The 24,176-nt window shown below is 40.4% G+C and overlaps 1 protein-coding gene across 7 annotated transcripts in view; it reads right to left on the reverse strand.

The window, feature by feature from the left end:
* The window catches only part of FRMD4B (FERM domain containing 4B), a 322,217-nt gene that overhangs the window by 22,820 nt on the left and 275,221 nt on the right, over positions 1–24,176 (reverse strand). For all 7 annotated transcript variants that reach the window (XM_042929953.1, XM_042929952.1, XM_042929951.1 and 4 more), the window contains 7 exons: positions 21,984–22,067; positions 19,776–19,841; positions 16,976–17,033; positions 14,590–14,676; positions 3,123–3,199; positions 1,695–1,833; positions 864–1,005 (listed from right to left, as the gene is read on the reverse strand). In XM_042929953.1, the coding sequence (XP_042785887.1) occupies positions 864–1,005; positions 1,695–1,833; positions 3,123–3,199; positions 14,590–14,676; positions 16,976–17,033; positions 19,776–19,841; positions 21,984–22,067 (653 nt within the window). The remainder of the gene's footprint in view (positions 1–863; positions 1,006–1,694; positions 1,834–3,122; positions 3,200–14,589; positions 14,677–16,975; positions 17,034–19,775; positions 19,842–21,983; positions 22,068–24,176) is intronic.

The following is a 24,176-nucleotide window of genomic DNA, read 5'->3' on the forward strand; positions in this document are numbered from 1 at the left end:
AGGGAGGGCAGGGAAGGTTTATCCGAGGCATGTTTCCTTCCTTTTTAAAGGACAAAGGATTTCTAAGTGAAACCTGCTATTAAATCATAATTTATTTCTTTTCTCCTTGTTTCTGAACATAATAAAAGGAAACTGGAGAACATTTTCTCAGGCTTCTGGGCATCCAACAGAGCCTGGTATTATATATACCTTCTGTATTTTGGCTCAGTCATTTTAGAAGCGATGATAAAATACTTAATGTTTCAGACACACCCAAGGAAGAATTTCAGTTTTCTGAGCAGGAGAGAAGGTAAGATGTTCCTGGAGATAATTGTTTAGAATGTCCTTTTAGAAAGCAAGCAAGCAAGGCAAAGGAATGTTGTGTGCTTCAGATTAAGAGCTGACAATAGGATTTAGATGGGAAAATTCATTTGAGTTAAGTTACATATACTTGGTGATAAGAGATTCCAGAATTTCTACAGAGGAAGGGCTTCTAGCAGCAATCACACTGGGGGGGTGGGGCTAGGGCTGGGGTCAAGTTTGAAGCTTGTAGTCACGTTTGGCTATATATTAAGTAGAGAATTAGCTGAGTGTCTGAACAGAAACTAATTATTGGCAGAAGAAGCTGATAGAATGTATGGGGAGAAAATGTCCTTTCAAGTTACCCTGAGCACTCAGTATCGTTGTATCTAGTGTTATTTATACAAGCTTTTTATAATTTAACTTTCCTTATACTTAAAAAAAATTGGTTTATGCTGCAATGCTGCAGGTTTTGATATGCTTATTTATTCCCCAAATAATGGGTCTAAAATGCATTTAAAAGTGGCTGCTGACCCCTATAAAACAGCGAAATAAAGATTGTTCATACTTTCCCAAAACATTACCTGAAGATATTAAGCTGCCATTACTCGCCATGATGAACTGACTTTTTGCCTCCAGTGTCACCATTTTGGAGACCCTTGGTGTTCCTGTCTCTGTCAAATCCATCGCGATATCATCCAAACTCCTGGCTGAAGGAATTTTTGCCTAAGAGGTATACAACGTTGAAACAGAATTCACTCAACTGAACCTATTTCAAACTGATACAATGATTAAGTTGCTATGGGATAAGTATGTCACGAAGGACAACTCAGAATTTTTATATCCAACGTGACACTTCAGAAGAAAAACATAGGAGACTTAAGCTTACAGCTCAAATGTTCAAATAATTATGCATGAATCCCTCTCACAGTATAGTTCAACCATTAACCTGAACACGTCACCTGTGGACACGTGCCCACATGCCAAAAAGTTGGCGAGTCTTAGAACTTTTAAATCAGGTATATATTGCCCGTCTTTTAATTTTTTTTTTTTTTTTTGATAGACAGAGAGAGACAGAGTACAAGCAGGGGAGGGACAGAGAGAGAAGGAGACACAGAATCCAAAGCAGGCTCCAGGCTCCTAGCTGTCAGCACAGAGCCCGACGCGGGGCTCGAACTCACAAGTTGCGAGATCATGACCTGAGCTGAGGTCGGATGCTTAACCGACTGAGCCACCCAGCGCCCCGCCCGTCTTTTAAATGTAAGAAAAATTAAAACAGGTGGTCAAAAAGTTTATTAAAACTCAAAGACCAAAAACCCACGTGCTCGCATCTTTTCTGAGAAAGCTTATCTTCCGAACAGAAAGCAAACGAGGGAGGGAAGTCGGCTCCCATAAGAAGCACTCTTGTTACTTACTTTGCTTTGCTTCCGGTCCAAATAAAACTGATGCTGACTAATTGCCATTACCCAGATGGACTTGATGAGAGAAGGGTTTGCATACCACGTTTGCACAAAGAGGCCACTTTGCCCAAAGGTTCTTCTTGACACAGAAATCCTGAAAGATGAAGGAAAGCATTCGAATTATTCACCTCTGGCCCAGCACAACACAAAATGTAACTAGTGAGTCATGTTATCACGAAGCATCTACCTAATTGTTTTTCTGCTGCTCTACTGATGCCAACAAGGGCCACGCTTCTGATTTTCTCCTTTTATGACAAAACCAGTTGCACCTGGATAGTCTCTTTTTTTTTAGAAAACTAGCATGTTCAAAAATGCGTACACGCATACTCAAAAGCAGATAAGAACTAGGCAAATTAGAGGCTGTACCAGAAATGTTTGGTTAAAAACCACAGGATGTGTGGCCATCAGAAGAGTCTGGGAATAAATGTGGTAATACTTCAAAGACAAAACCGCCAAGAGGGGAGGGTCAGCACCTTCCTTAAGGTAAAAGAACAGCTCAGATCTAGGTTGACTTGTCCAGCTATGACATTATCAGAGGATGAACATGATAATGTTGTCTGAAGATATGCAAGTCTGAAACTGGTCCAGCTTAGGGCTTATGCATCAGATAAAAAGAGGAGAAAGGGTGAGAGGAGGAGAGAGTGAAAGGAGAAGGAAGGTGGGGGAGGGCAGGCAGATGCTGCGGGGAAGAAGGGACAAGGGTACAGTGTTCTGTGCAGGAATCTGACTTGTCTCTTGGGGTCATCTTTTTGTCACAGCTGTTTGCCCCCATCCCTCTAACCTCTGAGCATCCACCAACATGTCTGAAAGGCAAACACTGAGGACTGAAAATGAATTCCTCTGAGGAGCTTGGAGCACCTCCAATCCTGACTTCTATCCATGTTGATAACCTGGCAACCGTTGTTTTAAAGTGCCCAGGAAGACCCAGTTAAAAAGTGAGCAAGGGATACGAACAAGGGATTTCTCTAGAGAAGACACACCAGTGGCCAAGACGTACATGAAAAGATGCTCGGCCACCATTTTGAATTGAGGGAAATGCAAATCCAAACCAGAAGGGCTATCGCTATATATCACCAGGATGGCTATTAAAAAAGCAACCAAAACACAACTAAAAATAACAAGTGTCAGGGAAGATGTGGAGAAAATGGAACCATACATATTGCTGGTGGGAATGCAAAATGGTGTAGCCGCTTTGGAAAACAGTGTGGCAGTTTCTTAAAAGGTTAAAGGAAGAATTACCATTTGACCCAGCAATTCCCCTCCCAGTATATCCAGGAGAAATGAAAACATACGTCCACACACAAAAAACTGCACATGAATGTTCCCAGTAGTGTTATTCAGATAGTCACCGGGACCAAACAAAGAAAAGGCTGTCATCCTCACCTCCGTGGATCGTGAACTTCAACGGCAAATTTTTTCTCACGGAAATACAAGTTCTCGAGCTGTTTCCATTGGAATAACTAAGCAATTAAGAAAAAAACAAAACAAAAACATAGAGCTTTAATGAACACTAATTTTTACCAAAGCTAGGACCATCTGTTTTTTTAAAAAATTTTTAATGTTTATTTATTTTTGAGAGAGAGAGAGAAAGAGACAGAGTGTGAGTCGGGGAGGGGCAGATAGAGTGGGAGACCCAGAATCCCAAGCAGGCTCCAGGCTCCGAGCTGTCAGAGAGCCCGATGTGGGGCTGGAACCCACAAACTGTGAGATGATGACCTGAGCTGAAGTCGGATGCTTAACTGAATGAGCCACCCAGGCGCCCCTAAAACCCATCTTAATCACCAAATAATCAAGAAGGTACACTAAGACAAAGCACGAATATGTGACACAGTCTTTTTACAAATCAATAACCTGAAACCATTTTATTCCTTTCTCTGACTAATCTGCAGCTCACTAATAAATCTTCCTTGAACTATAAAACCAGGCAAGTATAGGGAACATGCATACTATTTTTTCCCCCTGACTCAACTAAATAAAGAGAATTAGTAAGGAAATCCTCACACATTCCAGTAAGCACATGCCTTCTGATCAAAGACGCTGACTTCATATTTAAATGGAAAGATATTCAAAGGGGTGTTTTAGTAGAACCACAGATTAAATTTCAAAAGGAGGCAAAGTGAAAGTAAAACGGAACCCCAAGCAGGGGTGATTCTCTGTGATACCAGTTTCCCGCCTGCAAGAGTTCCCCTAAATGTGACGGAAACTTAGCTCCAGGAACTGGAACAAAGGTCGGGTGGGGGTAAATGCGGGATCGCCCTCTTGGTTTCTGAACTGGAGCCTCCAGTTTTTGTAAATAGAACCCACTTGTATATTCCCACTGCTGACATGCTAATGCTGCGCTCAGTATCATTTGCCAATTGGTTGGGAGAAACAGAATTAACTAGCAATGTGCAAATGATTGAAAACCCAATAATGTCTCAAACAAGATTGAACGCCCGGCTGTATTTTCTGGGATCATTCCCAACCCTCTTGTACTAGCCCGAGCCTCAGCTTTTCGTCTCCACTCGGACTTCATCGTTGCGTTTGTCCCACCATTGATGATTATTACACTTTGGCTGGAGTTTGAAATTATGTTCAAAGAATCTCAGAGGAGCATTTCAATTTTCTAAATAATAATAAGTTCTCTGTAACACACCCTCAGCACCACCATTTGAGCCAAGACTTTTCATGAATGTGTGAACCTCAAGTCCCTATGCACAGGTAACTAGGATACAAAAGCATGCAAATTGGAACCCCCAATCCCAAACACAGTAACATAAATCAGCACGCACTAAAAACACAGCCCTTTCTTGCCCGACATACAGACAGCGTAACTACAATCACTGAGGCTGAGAGAGTTATTAGTGAAAGTTTAAGGCTACATACCACTTTCCTAAAATGTCCATAGGCAAGACGTTTTCATTTCTTTTAATCCAGAGATTCCAAAAATGGGACAGAAATCTGAGGGAAAGCCCCAAGGCTCTACCTCCCCTCTCCCAGACAGCAGCTCCGGTGAGTTGTGAACGGAGTTTCATAAGACACCTAGGTGTAACTCAATTTCACAAACAGAGCCTCCCACGGCTGACATCAGCAAGCCTACCCAGTGACACCTCCCCACTTCTACTCCTTCCTCTGATCAGCGAGATACAGATCAAAGTTTTCCCTGGCAGATCTTCCCAGAAGAGAGACACACGTTTTTAAAGGGGGTGTAGCGGGTATCCAGATGCTACTTGCTGGGAAGTAAGTTGCTTTGAATCCAGGCACTGGATTTCACTGGAAGCTGTCTGAGGGAGACATTTCTACCAGGGTTTACTCACCCTGGGCATGAACAGGTTCTACAGGAAGAGCCACAATGCAGCTCAGCTGTGTTTTTCTTTGCGTCCATTCCCACACACATAAAAAAACCAGGGCTGGACTTGAAACATGATCTCTGAAAGCCACCACCTCCCCCTCTTATCACTTACAAATGTGAAACACTAGCGATTTTGCCTTCATTCAGCATGTCCCTGCACTGAGAGCAAACGTGCCGCCTGCAAGCAAAAACCGTACATAAAAGGTGAAGGGCTTCGGTTTATTTAAAGAATTTGAAATAATTAAATGGCAACTGGGTTTGCAAAAGAAGTTATGGGACGGAGACTGAATTTTCAAGTCTAAAAGGCAAAGCCGTTTCCCCACCTGAAATCTTAAAAAGTTCACGGAAAATGTGATTCCATATATGTGCCTGTAACAGCATAGGTGAGCTGGAATGACGCAGACTTAATTCGTGATGGCCACTAGGGTGAGGACGGTAGAGTGTATGGACGGGTTGCATTCCGGTTCCATCACTTATTTGGAGGGGGGATGGTGGTAAATTGCTTAACTTTACTGTGTCCGTTTTCTCATCTGTAAAATGGGAGCAACGCCTGCTTCAGGGGGCTGTTGGAAGGATTGGGTGAGTAGATGTTCATGAAGCACTTAGCCCAGGGCCTGGTTTAGAGTAAACATTCAGAGTGACAAAGCTAGTTATAACTGCTATGAAGGACTCTCAGCCCGATTCCCTAATTTTATCATGTCTTTGTGAAGGTGGAGGACAGCCATTTAATAGCAGAAACAGACGCAGAAACAGCCGTGTGGATCCCCATCTGTCTTTCCACTGATGAGAAACAATCCAGTTATTCTGTTGACACATTTGTGTCACTCAGGTTCCAATTCTGCGAGTTTCAACCTCTGTCAAAACTGCTGTTATTTCTGTTGATTTCATCGGTGGTTTCCTGATACACCCTCTAGGTAGGAAATCTGTTCACTGCTCCTGTACCACGGAGGTCACAGAGGAGGAGGGAGGGGCGGGTCAGGGGCACGCCCACAGAAAGACGCACGGCAGCAAGCTCCCTCCTGTCTGGGGTACCCAGAAAAGGAACGTGCCTTGGCAAGTGCAAAAATGCTGAGGAGTATGCACCTGCCACAGGCGAGGGGGAGCTCCCGGGGTAATAAAAGACTCCGGGAAAGCTTTGGACAGAAAGGAACAAACTACCTTTCTGAATCTTACCAAATCAAAATTAGATGTCACCCAAAGGTATACCACCAAGAAAGAATAGGAAAGACATGATCAGAGGTTTTTTTTAATAGCACTTATAATATAGGTTAATCATTTAACTGCAGGTTCACCTGGAAATGACTAAATTTGGGATAGTCACAGCTGTAGTGTATGACTGTATGTCAAACAATGACTCACATCGGGCGATCCCTTGCTTTAACGTGAAGCAAAACCAAATCACTGTATTAGTGATATATTCTTTTTTCATTTTAAAAAAGTTATACTTGATGAATATACTCTTAGTACCCACAATCAAGCTAGTGGATATGTTTTGCCTTCTGGAGTCCCACAAAAAACAGAATTTTGCAGGATCATGGGCTTTTAGAAAGGCAAACTGACCACTGGGACACCTGGGTGGTTCAGTTGGTTGAGTGTCTGACTCTTGGTTTCAGCTCAGGTCATGATCCCAGGATTGTGGAATCGAGCTCCGTGTCCGGCTCTGCGCTAAGCATGGAGCCTGCTTAAGATTCTCTCCCCCTCCCCCTTCCTCTCTCCCCCATCCTTTCTCTCTCTAAAATAAATCAAATGGAAAAAAAAAAAAAAGAAAGAAGAAAGCCAAATGACCACCTTTTATCCGGCCAACCTTCCATCCATCAAGTGCTTTTGTGACCCAGAGTGAGTCTGCCCAACAACCCTATGGGGAGTTACTACTTTTAGCCCCATTTTTCAAGACAGAAAACTGATGCTCAGAGAGGTTTACATAAATTGGCCAAGGTCACAAAGCTAAATGGGAGCAGATATGGCACAACCAGCCTCAAAAACCACAGTGCCCAATCAGAGCACATCATCATGACTCTCTCATCTGGGAAGACGACTTGATGGAGTTTATAAAAATATGGAGTAATTCTCAGATCTACCTCATGGGGTGGGGTGGGGGGAACCCAGCAATTACGACAGCCATTTGCAGGAAAGGACTCTAGGGCCCTCACATTTTACTGGACTAGTGGTTCTCAAGCCAACAACGGTTTACATCACTCCCTACTCTCATCCACAACACAAAGACCACTTGGTGATATCTGGAGACGTTTCTGGTTATCGCACGGCAGGGGTAGGTGCTACGAGCATCTTGTGACAGAGCCAGGGATTCTGCTGAATATCGTACCATGCTCAGGACAAAATGATCTGGCCCAAAATGTTAACAGTGCAAAAACTGAGAAAGCCTGACTCAGAGGAGAATTTTTGGTGATATCCCTATGATTTGGCAGGTAGAGTGTGTTCAAGAAGATGAAATGTTCCTCCAAGATAATGAACATCGGGGTTCTGTTTTTCTCCGTTGGGTAATCCCTTTAGAGACAAATGGTTGTTCAGATTTTCTAAATGGAAATGTTACCCACCAGAAGGACTGGAAACAACGGAGCAGACTAGAAGAGGCCATGCTAACCGTGTCACATGTGCTGAACAAAAATTATGCAACACACCCAAATGGGACACACTCAGGCAACAAAAATTACCTTTTAAGATGTGATATCATAACTTTCCATACATAAAACATCACATCTTAAATGCAAAGAGTACAACATTCTGAGTATTTTAGAAAAGTTCAGATGAAGAAGTTCTGGGCATCAGGAAATGCATAATATAAAACTCTGACCATCCAAGAGGATGTCATCTCCCCAGATTTCCTTTGCAGCTGAATCTCTAACCTCCCAGGACTGACCTAATGACTTCCTGTTAATACATGCAATAGAGTGCTCACGGCACGTGTATGATACAACCAGGGCTGACCTGCTGTTCACGGGCACCTTTTGGAGGTTCACACCTGGCATACAGTTGTAAACTGTATTAAATACTTCAGTAACATCCCCAACTTTGAATATAATTCTCTTTCCAGATGGACCATCGTGTCCTTAATGACAGGGACTTGGCTTTTTCCTTAAAAGGGATAAAGAATATAAAGTACTAGCTCAAGGTCCTTCTAAACAGCATGGGCTTATTTCTTTTTGTTGTTGTTGTTGTTAAAATGTAAAACTGGGTACACTGCACTCTCTCATTAGAAATTTGTTCCCTAAGGATGAACAAATTAAAACCAAACCAATGTTTAGTCACAAGTACAAAGCCAAGAAGCCTTTCCTGTTTATCCCCTTTCAGAGAACTTTGTTTTTCTCCACGCTTTATGTACTAATTTGTTTTCTCGGCATTTGGACGAGTCAATTCTATTAAAGAGCTATGTTTCATTTCTCTACATGCACCAACAACTCAGCCACTTGGTAAATGCCTAGAAATACAAACTAATAGATTAAGTAATGAAATCTAATGGTTTTGCTGGTCCACCAGCCACTTCCTCTTCTTCACACATCATCTTCTGTTTTTACAGAGAAAGCTCTAAGCCTTGAAGCTCTCAGTTTTATAGTGTCCCTACCTCCTTCCCATCAGCACACACTGTTCTCTGACCAGAACATGCCATCCCATTCTTCATAGCCTGATTCCTTCACCCCTTCAGGACCTAGCTGAAATGTCACCTTCCTTAGAGGCCATCCCTGACCCCACTAAGTGTCCCCCACCCATCCCGCTACCGACCCTCCATCTCATTTGTTTCCACCATTCAAAATCTATCACCATGTTTTATTTCTTTGCTCACTGATTAGTTTCTCACAAACCATCCCCCTAAAAGACTTCAGAGAAAACAAACACAGTGTGACAGAAACTACTTATCACTCTCAGGATCTTTTTTTCCTCCTTCCTTTTAGTAAAAGAACACCTTGACTTATGGCTTTGCCTATGGCCACCCACCTAAAGACTACCCTTCCCAGCCTCCCTTGCAATTAGACTTTATGACTAATCAGACTGCTTGCCTTGAATTCTTTCCACCTGCTTCCGGTTGTAAAATGGAAATGGAGACTGCCCAATGCTGAACCAATTCTCTGAGAGTTCCTTGTCAGAAGAACCGCTTAAAATCCTAACTGTGATGAGCTTACAGGAGGGGAAGAAAAACACCTGTGGTATTCAGTAAACCTTCTATAAACCAGAATGTGGTGTGAGGGAAAAATTATCTACTTGGTTAAGGAACTCACTAACCCACTGGGTCCTTCCAATGATCTTTGAAGCGGAGGGAGCAGACAGACTTATTAGAATTTGATAGTTGAGAAAAGAAAGACCCAGAAAGGCTGAGACACAGCTCCAGAACCAGCCAACTGGTTCTTATTTGAAACCCATGCTGTAGGCTTTGAGTTCTCCTCCCGGTGACTCTGCAGAAGGTTTTAACAATCAGATTGATTATTGGTGTGGCCGGAGGTAATTATACACTTTACAAACAGGACGGACCGGTCTCCAGTTGACATTCTGTAATTGCATTCTTTTTTTTCCACACCATACTTTATTTGGTATTGAAGTATAAAGTGTGACCGGGCAGCACATTTTCCTTTTTCTCCCGCAGTTAACCTCATCTAAAATTTAAGCAGCGTCGGAAGGAGCTTCCAGATCGAGCTCCCTGGCCACGTGGCAATAGTGGAAAAACGAGGAGCGGGGAGAAATGATTGAGATGGCTGTGCTAAGAAAAGTAAGCAAGTCACTGGGTTTAAATGAAATGAACCCTGTAGTTTTATGACCAGGAAACAGGAAGACTTTTGTGCTTGTTACTTAATACATCTGGCTCTAGGCATTTGGGAATTCCAATAGTTGAAAAAAGAAATCAGTTAACTGAAGGCTAGGAACCTTTTCCCCACCCCAAAATGCCCTGGGGTAATGATGCACATCAGAAGACTTTGTTAGCAGTTATAATGCACAAAGATACAAATCGTGAAAGGCATTTTACCCCACTAAGGTCTGCCTATGACACCTTGCCTGGCATGCCTTTTTTATTTCTCCCATCTCTGACAGGTTGTGGTTTTTTCAGGTCAAAGAACTTGCTGGAGGGGTACAAATCAGTCATGACATATATCAAGGCTTCACTTAGCCACTGAGCCACTCTACTTCTTTGTGAAGAAATTATATTTCTCCGTGAAATACTGAGCGAACAATAACAACCTAGTAGGAACACAGTCTGCATTTTTTTTTTTTATTGTAAATCTTCACAATTTTTAAGTTCAAAGGTCCTACGATCTGAAATTAAGTTGAGTTCTGGTACATTTTCACATTCCATAAGAGTTTGCAATGACACATTTCATGCATAAAGGGAGGATTAAAAAGAAAAAAAAACTGCTTATGAACTGAATTTTTAATACTCTGAATTTTTGTGGTTTGTAACTCAGAATCTTAAATTTCTCTTAATTTGCATCACGCCCTAGGGCACTGTGGTTAATAAATTCACGCAGAGCGCTTAAGAATCTCTGAAAATAGAACATCTGCGTGTGGACTCTTAGATGGAACACTAGGACTATGAGTTTGTAGCAATGCTGGGTCCTTCTCTAACCAACAGTGATCCAAGAATATTTCTCATACCTTTTTTTTTTTCAAGTTTTTATTTAAATTCTAGTTAGTTAACATATAGAGTTATATGGGTTGCAGGATCTCATACCTTTAAAAATTGTCTTTCTCTGTCACTACCAATGAACAACAACCAGTTATGGAGTGATGAATGTGTATCAGGCACAATGCTGAACATAATCTCTTGTAATTCTTACAAACACCCTATGCAGTTGGTGGCATTACCATCTTGCAGATGAAGAAACTGAGTTTAAAGAGAGATTAAACAACATGGCCAAGGTTACGCAGCGAATGGAACATCAAAGACAGGCTTTGGGTTGCTTCCCAACTTCTTGATCTGCATCTTTATACTACACAGACTGAAAACAACGCTGCCCTTTGACTAGAGAAAGGCTTACAGGCAAAATACAAGAAGAATACCACTGGGAGATACAACAAACATTGTCCTTAATATTCATAGGCTATCACTAATACACGTTATGTGCAAAGGACAGAAAGCTTCAGCTTGTGGGTCTTGGACCAACCTTTTTTCAAAATAGCCTTCGGCATCAGTTAGTAGTCTCTTATTATTGGCAAACATTCTCCCTCCTGGCCTGTGCTTAAGCTACATAATTATAATTTTTTTTTAACATTTATTCATTTTTGAGAGACAGAGACAGAGCATGAGCAGGAAAGGGGCAGAGAGAGAGGGAGACACAGAATCGGAAGCAGGCTCCAGGATCTCAGCTGTCAGCACAGAGCCCGATGGGGCGCTGGAGCCCATGAACTGCGAGATCATGACCTGAGTTGAAATTGGTAGCTTAACCGACTAAGCCACCCAGGCGCCCCATTAAGCTACATAATTACAAGCCAGCGGGCATGCGTAACAAAGGGCTCAAGAGGCTAAGGATCTCCAGGGTCCCCCATTCCAGCCTCTGTTTCAGAATCTGCCCATCTGACCTTCATTCCTGCTCGGCTACAGGTAACTTGCTGCATGTACAGGTCATGCAAACAGCTGAAGCATGATCCTTCTTCTTATAAATCAATGCTCATGACCCTTGAAATCATGGATTCTTTCATTTGTACCAACTGGGCCAGGGCAGTGACATATGGAACATCCTCCCTCCAATTAAACCATAAGTTGCTTGGACATGGAAAAATAAACATATGGAAGCAAAAATCCATCACTGGATTTTAACAGAAGGAGGAGAAAGTAAACAGTGGTATGGAGTGGACACCTGCAAAAATGACCAGAAAAGAGAGGATGAGGCAGTGACAGCACAAGATGCCCTGTTAATGGTCCTTTTTGAATTGAATGGCATGTCTTGAAAATGAAATAGGAAAGCCCTGCAAATTGAGAAAAGCAAATGTCTTCTGATCCTTGTCTAAACTCTGGAATGAACAAGCAAGCCTGATTGTGATCAGTGTCAAACAATATTTACCGATTTCTATGAAACTGTGAATGTAAAGAAAGGGATGTGAGTCATGAGCAACTGAGAGGAAATTAGCTGCAGTATTTACTGTGCAGACTCTGATTCACCATTATTTTGGGAGAAAGCCTGGTTGTTTTTAGTCAATGCATTTACATTCCGTGGGCTTCTTAATTTCATGAAGAAACATTAGCTAAGAAATGACTTGTGAGTCAATTTAAGTTAATATATTACACGCAGGATTCAGCAAAACCAGTGAGACTCCTACATGTTATTTCTTAAAGCAAAATTCAGAGAAGAAATAAATTACCAAAACAAAAAATGTTAATATAGGTTGAGGTCTACCTTAAGGAAACATGATAAGCAATAATTTGGTTTTATTAAATAGATCAACTAAGGGTTAGGTACATGCCTTGGCTGGGATTCATTATTCTCCCTCTCTGTCCCCCCCCAACCCCCCCCACCAGCCATGGACTCCCACAGTTACCAACCATAATGTCCATCAAAAGAGAATCAGTTAAATGAATACTGTATTTCACATAATGGATGCTAGGCAGCTTTAAAAAGAATGAAAAGAGATGTGTTTATAAAGCGACCTGAAGAAGTAAGACATAGTATGAAATAGTGTGCATAGAAAGTTTCTCTTTCTGGAAAGCTTAGGATATACGCTGAAAAGTCTCACTGAGCCAGTATCCTTCTCTTGACAGCGGTTATCATAGGAAAGGAATGGGGACTACCCTAATTCACATGTTTCTGTGGTTTGCTTTTTTTCATTTGTTTTCACAATGGATATGTATAGCTTTTGGTAAACAGTTAAAATAAATAACTATAAATAGAAATGATTTTGAACAAAAGTGTATGCCTGTCATTTCTAACATTATTTATTACAGATTTGGTCTTCAAGGCAAATTTTCAACTAGGAACAACATTATTCATATCCCTCCTGGAAACTGAGTATATCTTACTTCAATTGATCTTGGTCACAGGGCTCACAGAGACACAATTGTAATTATATGACTGCATACATGCTCTCTTACTGTCCCTCACACAGATGGATATCGGCTGTGAGATGATGTGTTATTATTTTTAGCAATGATTTCTGATAAAGAGCCTCAATGCCCAATAGTCTGCTCCCCTTGGCCACCCTTTTGTGTTGTTTGTGTGAGATTCACAACCATAAAGTGGGGAGAAAAGAGGAGCTTTCTTATTTTCTTAAAGAAAGATGGTGCACATTGATAGAAGCTGAAAACGCACAGAGAATGAAGAACACCGTGGTATGATTACAAGGGTCGCTTTAGGAACAATATGGCTGTTTTTCTAATAGACATTAAAGCATGAGACAGATGGAAATGGTAGGAGTTATTTAAGGCTGCGATGTCGGAGTGTGATAACACATGGTCTGCTATTATAGACCATTGTTCCACTGCAGTGACTCCCAGTGATGGCAGGAGAGCATAGCGAGGGCAGCAAAAGCAGCCAGAGCTGTATGAGTAAGCCTTTATGTCATTATAATACACAGGGGGCCAGGGCAGGCGGGTGGCCATCTATATGGACTCATCCATTCTCACGTGGGCAAAAAAGTATGGTACGTCTGTGCTCGGATCAGGAGAGCTACACAGCCAAAGTCCAAAACGAAAATAATGCAATTTATTAGCTCTGGAAAACCCAAACCTGATAGAGTTCCCTTCCATATACAGCATGTGATATAATTTTCTTTACAAATAGCAGGCAGGTTTAGCGTAGAAAACTGTGAAACAAAGATAAGTGAAAATAGCAGCGGTAGTAAAAAGATTAGTTGTAACTGTATTACGGAGAGGGAACCAGCACCAAAGAATCTGGCTTCTCTCTTCACAATTCATCCATCTGTTTATCCATCCAGTGCAAACAAGCATATGTATGTATGTGTATGTACATACCTATATAATTTACATATAAACTTATACTAACATTACATATAATTATGTGTATAAATAAATATATCGTATCTATATAACAGATCGATATATAAAATTTAGGAAACAAAATGCCATCATCATGTTCAAATGGCCTTAAAATAGAAATCTAGGGGTGCCTGAGTGGCTCAGTAGGTTAAGCGTCTGACTCTTGATTTCAGCTTGGGTCAGGATCTCAGAGTTGGGGGATCGAGCCCTGCATGGGGCTACTTGCTGAGCCTGCTTGGGATTCTCTGCCCCTCTCCCCTGCTCACGCTCTCTCTGAAAATAAATAATACACATTAAAAAGAGAGTAATCTAGTTGTATGCCTTTATAAATGAAACTGTGATCAACATCCTTAAATCTTAGTACATAACTTTATTTCCTTAGAGTAAATGATCAGATCAGAATCACTGTATAAAGGTACATAAATTAGTTATAAAAAGTATTTTTCCCTTAACCTGAGCCTCCTCTGAACCCACAGCTTCACTAACCAAAGTTCTTTGTCTGAGACTGTTCGGTGCCCCTTAAAGCAACGTTGCCAAATCCAGAGCAGCTCAGGTTCTCCTAAGTGTCTAAAATGATTCATACTTACTTTCCGAGGTTTCACTTTATCTTGCAGATCATACTGGCCGATTCCTTTGTAGCTGATTCCAAGCCACCAAGGAAGTCCTTGTTTATCCTGGAAAATGGAAAAGGATGAGAACCGAGCCCTTAATTGTTCAATCTTCTAGAGCTGAAGATCTACCAATTTCATAATTTACCAAGTATCAACTAGTCAAAATAAAGCTGGCTTGGTAAACAAAACATTACTTACACACCTAACTTGTTTTTAAAATGCCTTCAAATAAGATCTTTAAGTTAAAACAGATTAATACTATCAATACCACCAAAAAGGATGAAACATTACTGTCTTGACTGAACATCTGGAGAGAAGAAATAAAATGTAAAAACTAATCCAGAGTATAAAGCCAGTTATCCATTTAAAAAAGAAAAGAAAGAAAAAAGAGAAAGAAAAAAAAAAAGCTCTCTGCTCTCTTGATTAGAAACCAACTATAAAGGTCAGGGAAGTTTCCAAAGAATTATAAAGATGAGAAAAGAGGTCCCAAACCTGATGTTTATAATCTAGTTAACAGTGAGCATGGGAATACTGAAAAGTTCTTTTGGAGAACTGTATGATTCAATGGCAGGATGTTTGAATAATCACTTTGAGGTACATATGGGGAGGGGAGGAATTTTTTTTTTCATAATCTTTTTTTTTTTCCAAAATCTTTTAGGTCTTGCCAAAGTAAAGGACGCATTGACACAAGGAAAGAAAAATTTAGGCTTAAACATATACCTGTATACAAACAAATTAAGAATCAGAAGAAATTAGAGGCACTTGGGTGGCTCAGTCGGTTGAGTGTCCAACCTGATTTCGGCTCAGGTCATGATCTCATGGTCTATGAGTTCGAGCCCCACATTGGGCTACTCACTGACAGTGAGGAGTCTGTTTGGGATTCTCTCTCTGCCCCTCTCCTGCTCACACACACACACACACACACACACACACTCTCTCTCTCTCTCTCTCTCAAAATGAATAAACTTAAAACAAAACAAAACAATAATCTGTAGAAATTAAAGCTGAAATGGTACTTATTTTTAGTACAAGGTGCCCTCATTATGCAAGTATTTATTGTTCAATCCCCTACTATTTTGAACTGCAAACACTGTTGTAACTGGAAAAGTCACTCATGATTGATCAACGATAAAATTATTCCCTTCAAACAAGATTCCCTCCTTAACACTGCTTTATCCCTTACCATCTCAAAATATTTCTTAGTCTCTCCCTGCTTGAAAACACCTGAAAACAATACACAAATACAAACTATACCAATTGAAAATTGGTATTGCAAATCCTGCAAAAATTTGAGAACTTTATGAAGTATTGAAATGACAATGTAGAGTTTATGATTCTTGGGACACCCAGCTGGCTCAGTTGGTGAAGCATGTAACTATCGATCTTGGGGTTGTGAGTTCGAGCCCCACGTTGGGGTTAAAGATTACTTAAAAATAAAATCTTAAAAAAAAAAGAAAGTTTATGATTCCAAGATAAAGGGGCTATCAAGAGAATATCTGGGGGGTGCCTAGGGGGTTCAGTTGGTTAACCATCTGACTTCAGCTCAGGTCATGATCTAGCGGTTTGTGAGTCTGAGCCCTCCATTGGGCTCTGTGCTGACAGCTGAGTCTGGAGCCTGCTTTGGATTCTGTGTCTCCCTCTCTCTCTCTCTGCCCCTCCCCAGCTCGCACTCTATCTCTCTCTCAAAAATAAATAAATATTAAAAAAAATTTTTTTTAAAAAGAGAGGGGCGCTTGGGTGGCTCAGTCAGTTAAGTGTCCGACTTTGGCTAAGGTCATGAACTCACAGATCAAGGGTTTGAGCCCCACATCAGGCTCTGTGCTGACAGCTCAGAGTCTTTAACCTGCTTCAAATTCTGTGTGTGTGTCTCTCTCTCTGCCCCTCCCTCCAATCATGCTCTGTCTCTCTCTGTCTCAAAAACACATAAACATAAAAAAATTTTAATTAAAAACAAAGAGAATATCTGGTAGCATTAGGGAGGTGAACAACTGGGGAAGAGAAATAGCAGTTAAAATAGATAAAAGGAATAGATGTGCCAAAAGAGAATAATCTGAGTATGTTAGGATTAATAGGGATTTGTGGAAAACATCTGAACACAGCAAGTATTTTGCAAAAAGAGCGTGCTTTATAATTGGCTATCAATGACAAGGCATAATCAGGTTTTTGTAAAAAAAAAAAAAAATCAATCGTATTTTATTTTATTATTTTTTAAATAAGTAATTTTGTTTTTTATGCTGAAATTTACAGAGATAATTTGCACAAATATGCATATTAATTTATGTGATTTTAGAAGTTGGTGCTATTCACTAATTCCCAAAGTCACATGGGTATTATGAAAGCTTTGTCATGTAAAAGTATTTACCTTTACTGCATAATAATGGACTCCATAGGTTGGTAGAGCTTCTACTATTTTCATATACCTATGAAAAATGAATAGTATATATTATAATCTCTTCATAAATTAGAGGATCCTTTCGGGAAAAATGATGTACAGAAGCACAATTTGTATGTACTTTCCTCATTACAACCATGACTAATGTCTTTGACTACGGTAGAAATAGAATAAGCCATTCTAGGGAGTAATATATTTTACCTTACCCAAATGTTAGGAAGTTGCTAACAAAACTTCAATTTCCAAAAGCTACAGGAAATGTTAATTTCTGCATATTAAGATTTCTACGGCTTAGAACATACTGTACTGTATTGTAACCCCAAATTGCAAGTATTTTTTAAACTAAGCACTTAATGATGCAAAGCAATGAGAATCAGCTTCTCGGTCATGCTTGTAGTAAGTAAAAAATAAAACAATTCTGGGGCACCTGGCTGGCTTAGTCGGTAGAGCACATGGGGTTGATCTTGGGGTTGTGAGCTAGAGCCCCGTGTTGGGCATAGAGATTACATACATACGTCCATACATGCATAAGTACATAAACAGTTAAAAAAATAAACTGATCCCATTTACTGACTACTAAACTCTCAGGAATATATGCTTTACTCTTAGGTCTAAACTCTAATAAGAAATATGTACCTAAAAAGGGTGAATTTTATTATATACTGTATATACAATTTTGTTGTATTTAAAAAATGTGTTCCCCAAAATAAAAATTAATGATGCTACTATTTACTATTTTTAATTCAACAAATATTTATTGTGTACTTCTAAGGTTTTATGGAGTGAATTATATTGTGTAAGACTTCCTCTCTGTTCACAAAGACTTGAGGTTCCTGTTTAGTACAAGTGGACTTTTTTTTTTTTTTAACTTTTTAAAAAATGTTTCTTTATTTTTGAGAGCTAGAGAGACAAAGTACAAGTGGGGGAGGGACAGAAACAGAGGGAGACACAGAATCTGACAGGCTCCAGGCTGTGAGCTGTCAGCACAGAGCTCAGCACAGAGCCCAACACGGGGCACCAACTCACCAACCATGAGATCATGATCATGATCATGGCTGAAGTCAGCCACTTAACCGAATGAGCCACCCAGGCGCCCCTCAAGTGGACTTTTTAATGCCATTTTGAATATCAATTGCTCTGGATTTTGTAATCAATACTTCGATACTTTTTAAAAAGTAAATGACCTATATGTAAATGAATGTAAGAGGTTAGGTAAATGGGGGCTCCTGGGTGGCTCGGTCGGTAAGCATTCGATTTCAGCTCAGGTCATTATTTCACGGTTTGTGAGTTCAAGCCCTGCCTTGGGCCCTCTGCTGTCAGCAGAGAGCCAGCTTAGGATCCTCTGACCCCCTCTGCCTCTCCCCTGCTTGTGCTCTCTCTCTCTCTCTCTCTCTCTCTCTCTCAAAAATAAACAAACATTAAAGAAAAGAGAGAGAGGTTAATGGTAAATGTGCCAACAATATTCAACAAGTACACTGCACAGCCAAGATCCTAACAGAGAGTTGGATTCCACCGTCTAGAGCTTTAACCACCAAGTTAGTCTAGTATTTGGAGCCACAACGATAATGATCAGGGGAAGTAAAAGGACTCTGCATTTAAGCAACGGCACTTCATAACATGCTCATTGGCCTAACCTAAAATCCTTCAGGGAAAATTTTTACACCTCTTTTGTCCCTCCCAGAAAACAGGAACAATGAGTTCAAATGTCAAGGGTTCAATTTCAGGACTGCTAATTTTTGATTTCTGCCTTGGAGATCACAGGGTGTTTTGTGATGAAAAGGAGATTAGTGCCAGTGGTGGAGGTGTGAGGGAAATCTACACACTGGCCAGAGGAATAGCAATCTCCAAGTTCTTATTTTGGTTCTTACGTGCTCGGAGCGACATTCCCGCAGGTTTTTACAAGAACGTCTATGGCCATAAAAGTTATTCTACAATTACTAGAGCAATAATGCTATATTCATTTTTATAATTTTTAAAATTTACATTTATAAATTTAGTTTTTTATAATTTTAAAACTTTAACGTAGCTTGTGAACTATTGTTAATAAATGAATGGTTACTCTATAAGTCTAAAATGCAGAAATAGGGGCACCTGGCTGGCTTAGTCGGTAGAGCATGTGACTCTTGATCTCTGGGTTGTGAGTTCAAGCCCCACATTAGGTATAGAGATTACTTAAAAATAAAGACTAAAAAAAAAAAATAGAATAAAATGCAGAAATATATCACTATGGTCCGTTATTGGTAGCACGAAGATATAGACAAGCCAACACCAACACTGTATGCTCCACCCAAAATAGAGTCACAAGCCGGGCAACCACACATGGCCTCCAGATAGGTTTTCTTTGGCTCAGATTGTAATAAAATTTTCTTAAAATTGCTTTGCAATGTTTAAATTGGGATTTAAAAATCAGAATTTCCAGTACTTCTTAGACAGTATCAGGTCTGACATTAGGCCTGATTTCCGGAGCTGAATCACCTTGCCTCTACCCAGGGTAATAGCTCTCCAGATCACCTCAATCCCCACCATTCCCTATTACCCTACACCTGGCCTACATGTCTCATTTTTGCTACCTGCCTGACACTGGTAGGCCACTGAATTGATGACATCAACTATGGAATGACCCAAGCCATTTTATAATTCATATGAAGGTATTTCTAACCAGATGGGGACTATATACAAACAAAATATACAACAGAAATCATTTCAGATGATTTCTTCAAATAGGAGACATTAAAATTATATCTAAGCAAAAGAAAAGACAGATACTTACTGAACCACAGCTTGACCCCGGGTCAGACCTTTGATTTTCAAATAATGCTCAATCACCCTGTCCTCACTGTGAAACAAGCAAATGAGAAATATGGCAATGTATGATTATATGAGGTACAGACTCATTTTCAAGATTCTCAGGTGGCTTATTGAGAAACAAGAAAAATGCCTTCACTAACCTGTTTGGGATACAGAAGCTGGATGACTTTTGTTTTTGTAGAACATGGATTTCTGAACCTCAGACAGGACTACCTCATCATGATTTCTGATTTAAATTTTATATGCTATATGATATATTAATATGTTTTAAAACTTAATCTATTGGAAAAGAACAGGATTTCAATTTATCAAATGAAAAACTAGTATTTTTTGCCATAATTGAATGGGACAAAACAAATACAAAATAATGTCACTAAATGCTAAGTAGTGAGCCTTGCTAGGGAAATTAAAAGGCTTAAAAAAAGAGATCAGCAAGTATTAAATACATTTTTAAAAATTATCCATGAAGATTTAGAAAGGATTAAAACTGTTCTGAGTCTTGTACAATCCAAAACACTCTCTTGTCACTCACTACCTGGGGACACAATGTTTTCAGAGAAAACCCTTCATTATTGTCCCAGCATAAAACTTGTTGACTGGAGGGGCACCTGGCTGGCTTAGTCAGTAGAACATGAGACTCTTGATCTTGGGGTCATGGGTTTGAGCCTCACATTGGAGGCAGAGATTACTTAATAAAAAAAAAAAGTTAAAAAAAAAAACAACTTGTTGGCGAGAAAGGCAGAACTAGGCTGCAGTCTATCACCTTCAGAAAACAATTTTTTTTAAATGTTTATTTTATATATTTTTGAGAGAGACAGACCATAAGTGGGGCAGGGCAGAGAGAGAGGGAGACACAAAACCGGAAGCAGGCTCCAGGCTCTGATCTCTCAGCACAGACTCAGATGAGGGGCTTGAACTCATGAACCACAAGATCATGACCTGACCCGAAGTCGGACGCTTAACCGACTGAGCCACCCAGGCACCCCTGAAGTCTGTCACCTTTGCTGTCACTGAGCTACTGTTCTTTTCTTTCAGATACCTATCATATCTCAAATATAACCTAGAAAGATAAATGTTTTTATCTCTACACAACCAGTAATCAGTGGTAAAAGGCCTTTTTTTTTTCTTTTCTTTTCTTTTCTTTTCTTTTCTTAAGAAACTATCACTTAACATAATTTGTTTGGAAGATTCCAGACTGAGGAAGGAATGTAGCCTCAGTACACACTTTCACTCTTTATTTGGGAACTGCAGTCCAACTTCCATTATTAAAGCTATTCATGGGGGAGCCTGGGTGGCTCAGTCACTTAAGCGTCTGACTCTTGATTTTGGCTCAGGTCATGATTTCATGGTTCATGAGTTTGAGTCCTGTGTTGGGCTTTGTGCTGTCAGTGTGGAGCCTGCTTGGGATTCTCTCTCTCTCTTTCTCTGCTGGTCCCCCACGTCTCCACTCAAAATAAATGAACTTAAAAAAAACCACTCTTCATGTTGAATATTTATTTTGTAATCCATTTTTTTTATGGAAAGTAAAACTATTTTCAAGATTCAAAGCCCTAAATCAAGGAAACTATATTTAAAGGGGCTGTAACTAACTCAAGGGGGAAAAACATATCCTACCAGGAAAAATGTTGAACGGAAAATGGGTACTATGGCTTCATTAAAATAATTAATGAATTTAATGAATTAATGCATTTAATGGAATTAAAATAATCTCAACAAACGGAATTACTCAAAATACACAACAATTTTTGGCCATGGGAGAAACCTCTGTTCACTCAGGTAATTTCTGGGTAGTGAGAAAACCTCTATCCAGGGAAATTTGTATTTTATAACACGTATATTACACGCTGCTAGATTAAGGCCACATCACACAGTGACTGCACACGTACTGAGCATTATGTTCCCTTAAAAGCATATTCTATACAGACTTTTTGTGTGTGCGAATGAGAAAGCATGCAGCCACTCTTCACTAATGACTACAATCGTGATACAACGATCGCCAGTAAGTTCTGACAAGACCCTTTCACGGAAAGGATCAGGTCTACTTATGGTCACCCTAACACATGTGATTTGATACTTTCTGCACTCATATCTCTTTTAGTTTCCTGAAAAGCACGCAGTTCTCGATGGAGGCTATGACAACGGGGTCACCTGTTGTCCTGCTTTGGCTTACCAGTAAGCCAGGGATGGATGTTCCTGAAGGGTTTTGGTTGGAAAGGCTGGCAATGTCTTTAAGTCTTTCCGGGCATTTTCATCACTGAAAAGAAGAGTAATGCAGTAATGTCAGTCACTGTTACCTAAACTATCATCCAAGCTAGTCACCAGATGAAATCTGATAAGTAACGACACTACACCGGGTTCTAGCAAAATGCGGTCAGCACATATAAGGCTACGGATTCAATTCCCCCAAAGGACAACCCGCCGAACCATGTGACATTTTGAAGTTTTTAAAAAGACACACACAAAAATTAAAATAATGGTATTCAGGTGCCATAATCCAATTTTCCTTACCCTCCTGATAAACCTGCAGCTATTTTTATTGTATATTTCTATGTATAGCTATTCTGTTACCTAATTATTATGAGACTGAACTCAGGACCCACCTAATTATTATTATAACTGTGGATATTCCATATTCCATTTTCACACAGCATTCTTCAAATTTTATTACACACCTTCTCTGTGTGCCTATAGCACTCTCATAGTGATCTTCAGTGGCACATAATATTCACCATGCTGGAATATTGATTATCATAAAACCACTCATATAGTATCATCATTTTCTCATAAAAGGTATCAATTCAATAAAAAGGTTTGTATAGACTTTACTATTACTTGTCTGTTGTTTCCTTACCATGCTCTGAAATAAAATGGATCAAGTTGGCCATTTGTGAAAAACACTTGAAAGAAGAGGACTTGAAAACGTGTGTCTAATGAAACCCCAGATATCGTTCAAATTGCATCAAGTGAATTAAAAATGTACTTCGTTAAGGTCAGCTATTATCTCACTGTAACATGGCAACATTCTAGTTGTCAAAAGAGACAATTTTGGGGGGCGCCCAGCTGGCTCAGTCGAGAGAACATGCAACTCTTGATCTCGGGGTTGTGAGTTCGAGCCCCATGTTGGGTGTATACAGCTTACTTAAAAATAAATAAATAAAAAAAAGAGGGGTGTGGTCTTCATGGAACTTAACAGAAGGAAGAACAGGTAATACGATGCGGTCATAGCTGGTCCTCTCAAAAACTGCCCCAAGTATTTAAGGGTAGTCTATGAAAAAACAGACATGACTCTCTGCGGTCTATCAGAGCCTGGGATAAGTACATGAACAGCTATTAAAAATCCTGACCAAACTGGCATCCATCAATCAGCCCATTGGTAGCTCTTCAACTGTCCACTGCTTCATCTCTTTCCCAGAACCTATCGTTTGTGGAGAGTCAGGCACCACGCAAGACACTTTTTAGGCATTATATACCTGACCTAAGTCTCACCATGACTCCTTCCAGGTGGTAGGTACTGTTATTACCCATGCTTTACAGGTAAGAGGGAGAGGCTTCCAGAAGTAAGCCCCGCACTCAGTGTCTCACAGCCACTATGTAGAGAAGCCAGAAGGCAAACCCAGTCTGCTTGGCTTTAAAACACAAGATCAGGCGGTGCCTGGGTGGCTCAGAAGGCTGAGCATCCCACTTCGGCTCGGGTCACAGTCTCGTGATTCATGAGTGTGAGCCCCACATCGGGCTCTGTGCTGACAGCTCAGAGTCTGCTTCTGGATCCTCTGTCCCTCCCCCCACTCCTGTTCTCTCAAAAATAAATAAACATTCACAAAAAATGACAAGACCATAACCTGATTCCCTGACAGACCCTCGGAGTGGCATTCCAGAGAGCACATTCTCATCTTGGGCAAGGCATAGCTCCCCTTCACCCTCACCCCCTGGTTGCAAAGGAAAACACGGAACCAATTATTTTCAAGATCCATCATTTATGCATTTTCACACCAGCTTCCTGGGGGTTCGCCTCAGTGATTCACATTCAAAGAGATGAATGTCTCGGCTGGATGATGGAACACTGAACTTCAAGTGAATCTCCTCCAGAAGCATTCATTCAACACTTGCAGATCAAGTGTCACAGATTAACCCAGGAAACCGAGCACGGGCTGCGGCCAGGGTCTGTTTGAGGCACAGTGTATGTGCCGTATTAGAAATTGCTCATCCTGTCACCACATCAGGCTTGGTGTACATGGCTCTCCGTCAATGTCCACAGAAATGTTGTGTTTTGGTTTTACCATCTCATTTCCTGACCATGCCACTGAGCAACCTATACATACACTTACTCTCTTTCACTAAGAACAGATAGAGTGGAGTATCCCCT

Source organism: Panthera leo, chromosome A2, assembly GCF_018350215.1.
Source record: "Panthera leo isolate Ple1 chromosome A2, P.leo_Ple1_pat1.1, whole genome shotgun sequence".
NCBI classification, from domain to species: Eukaryota; Metazoa; Chordata; class Mammalia; order Carnivora; family Felidae; genus Panthera; species Panthera leo.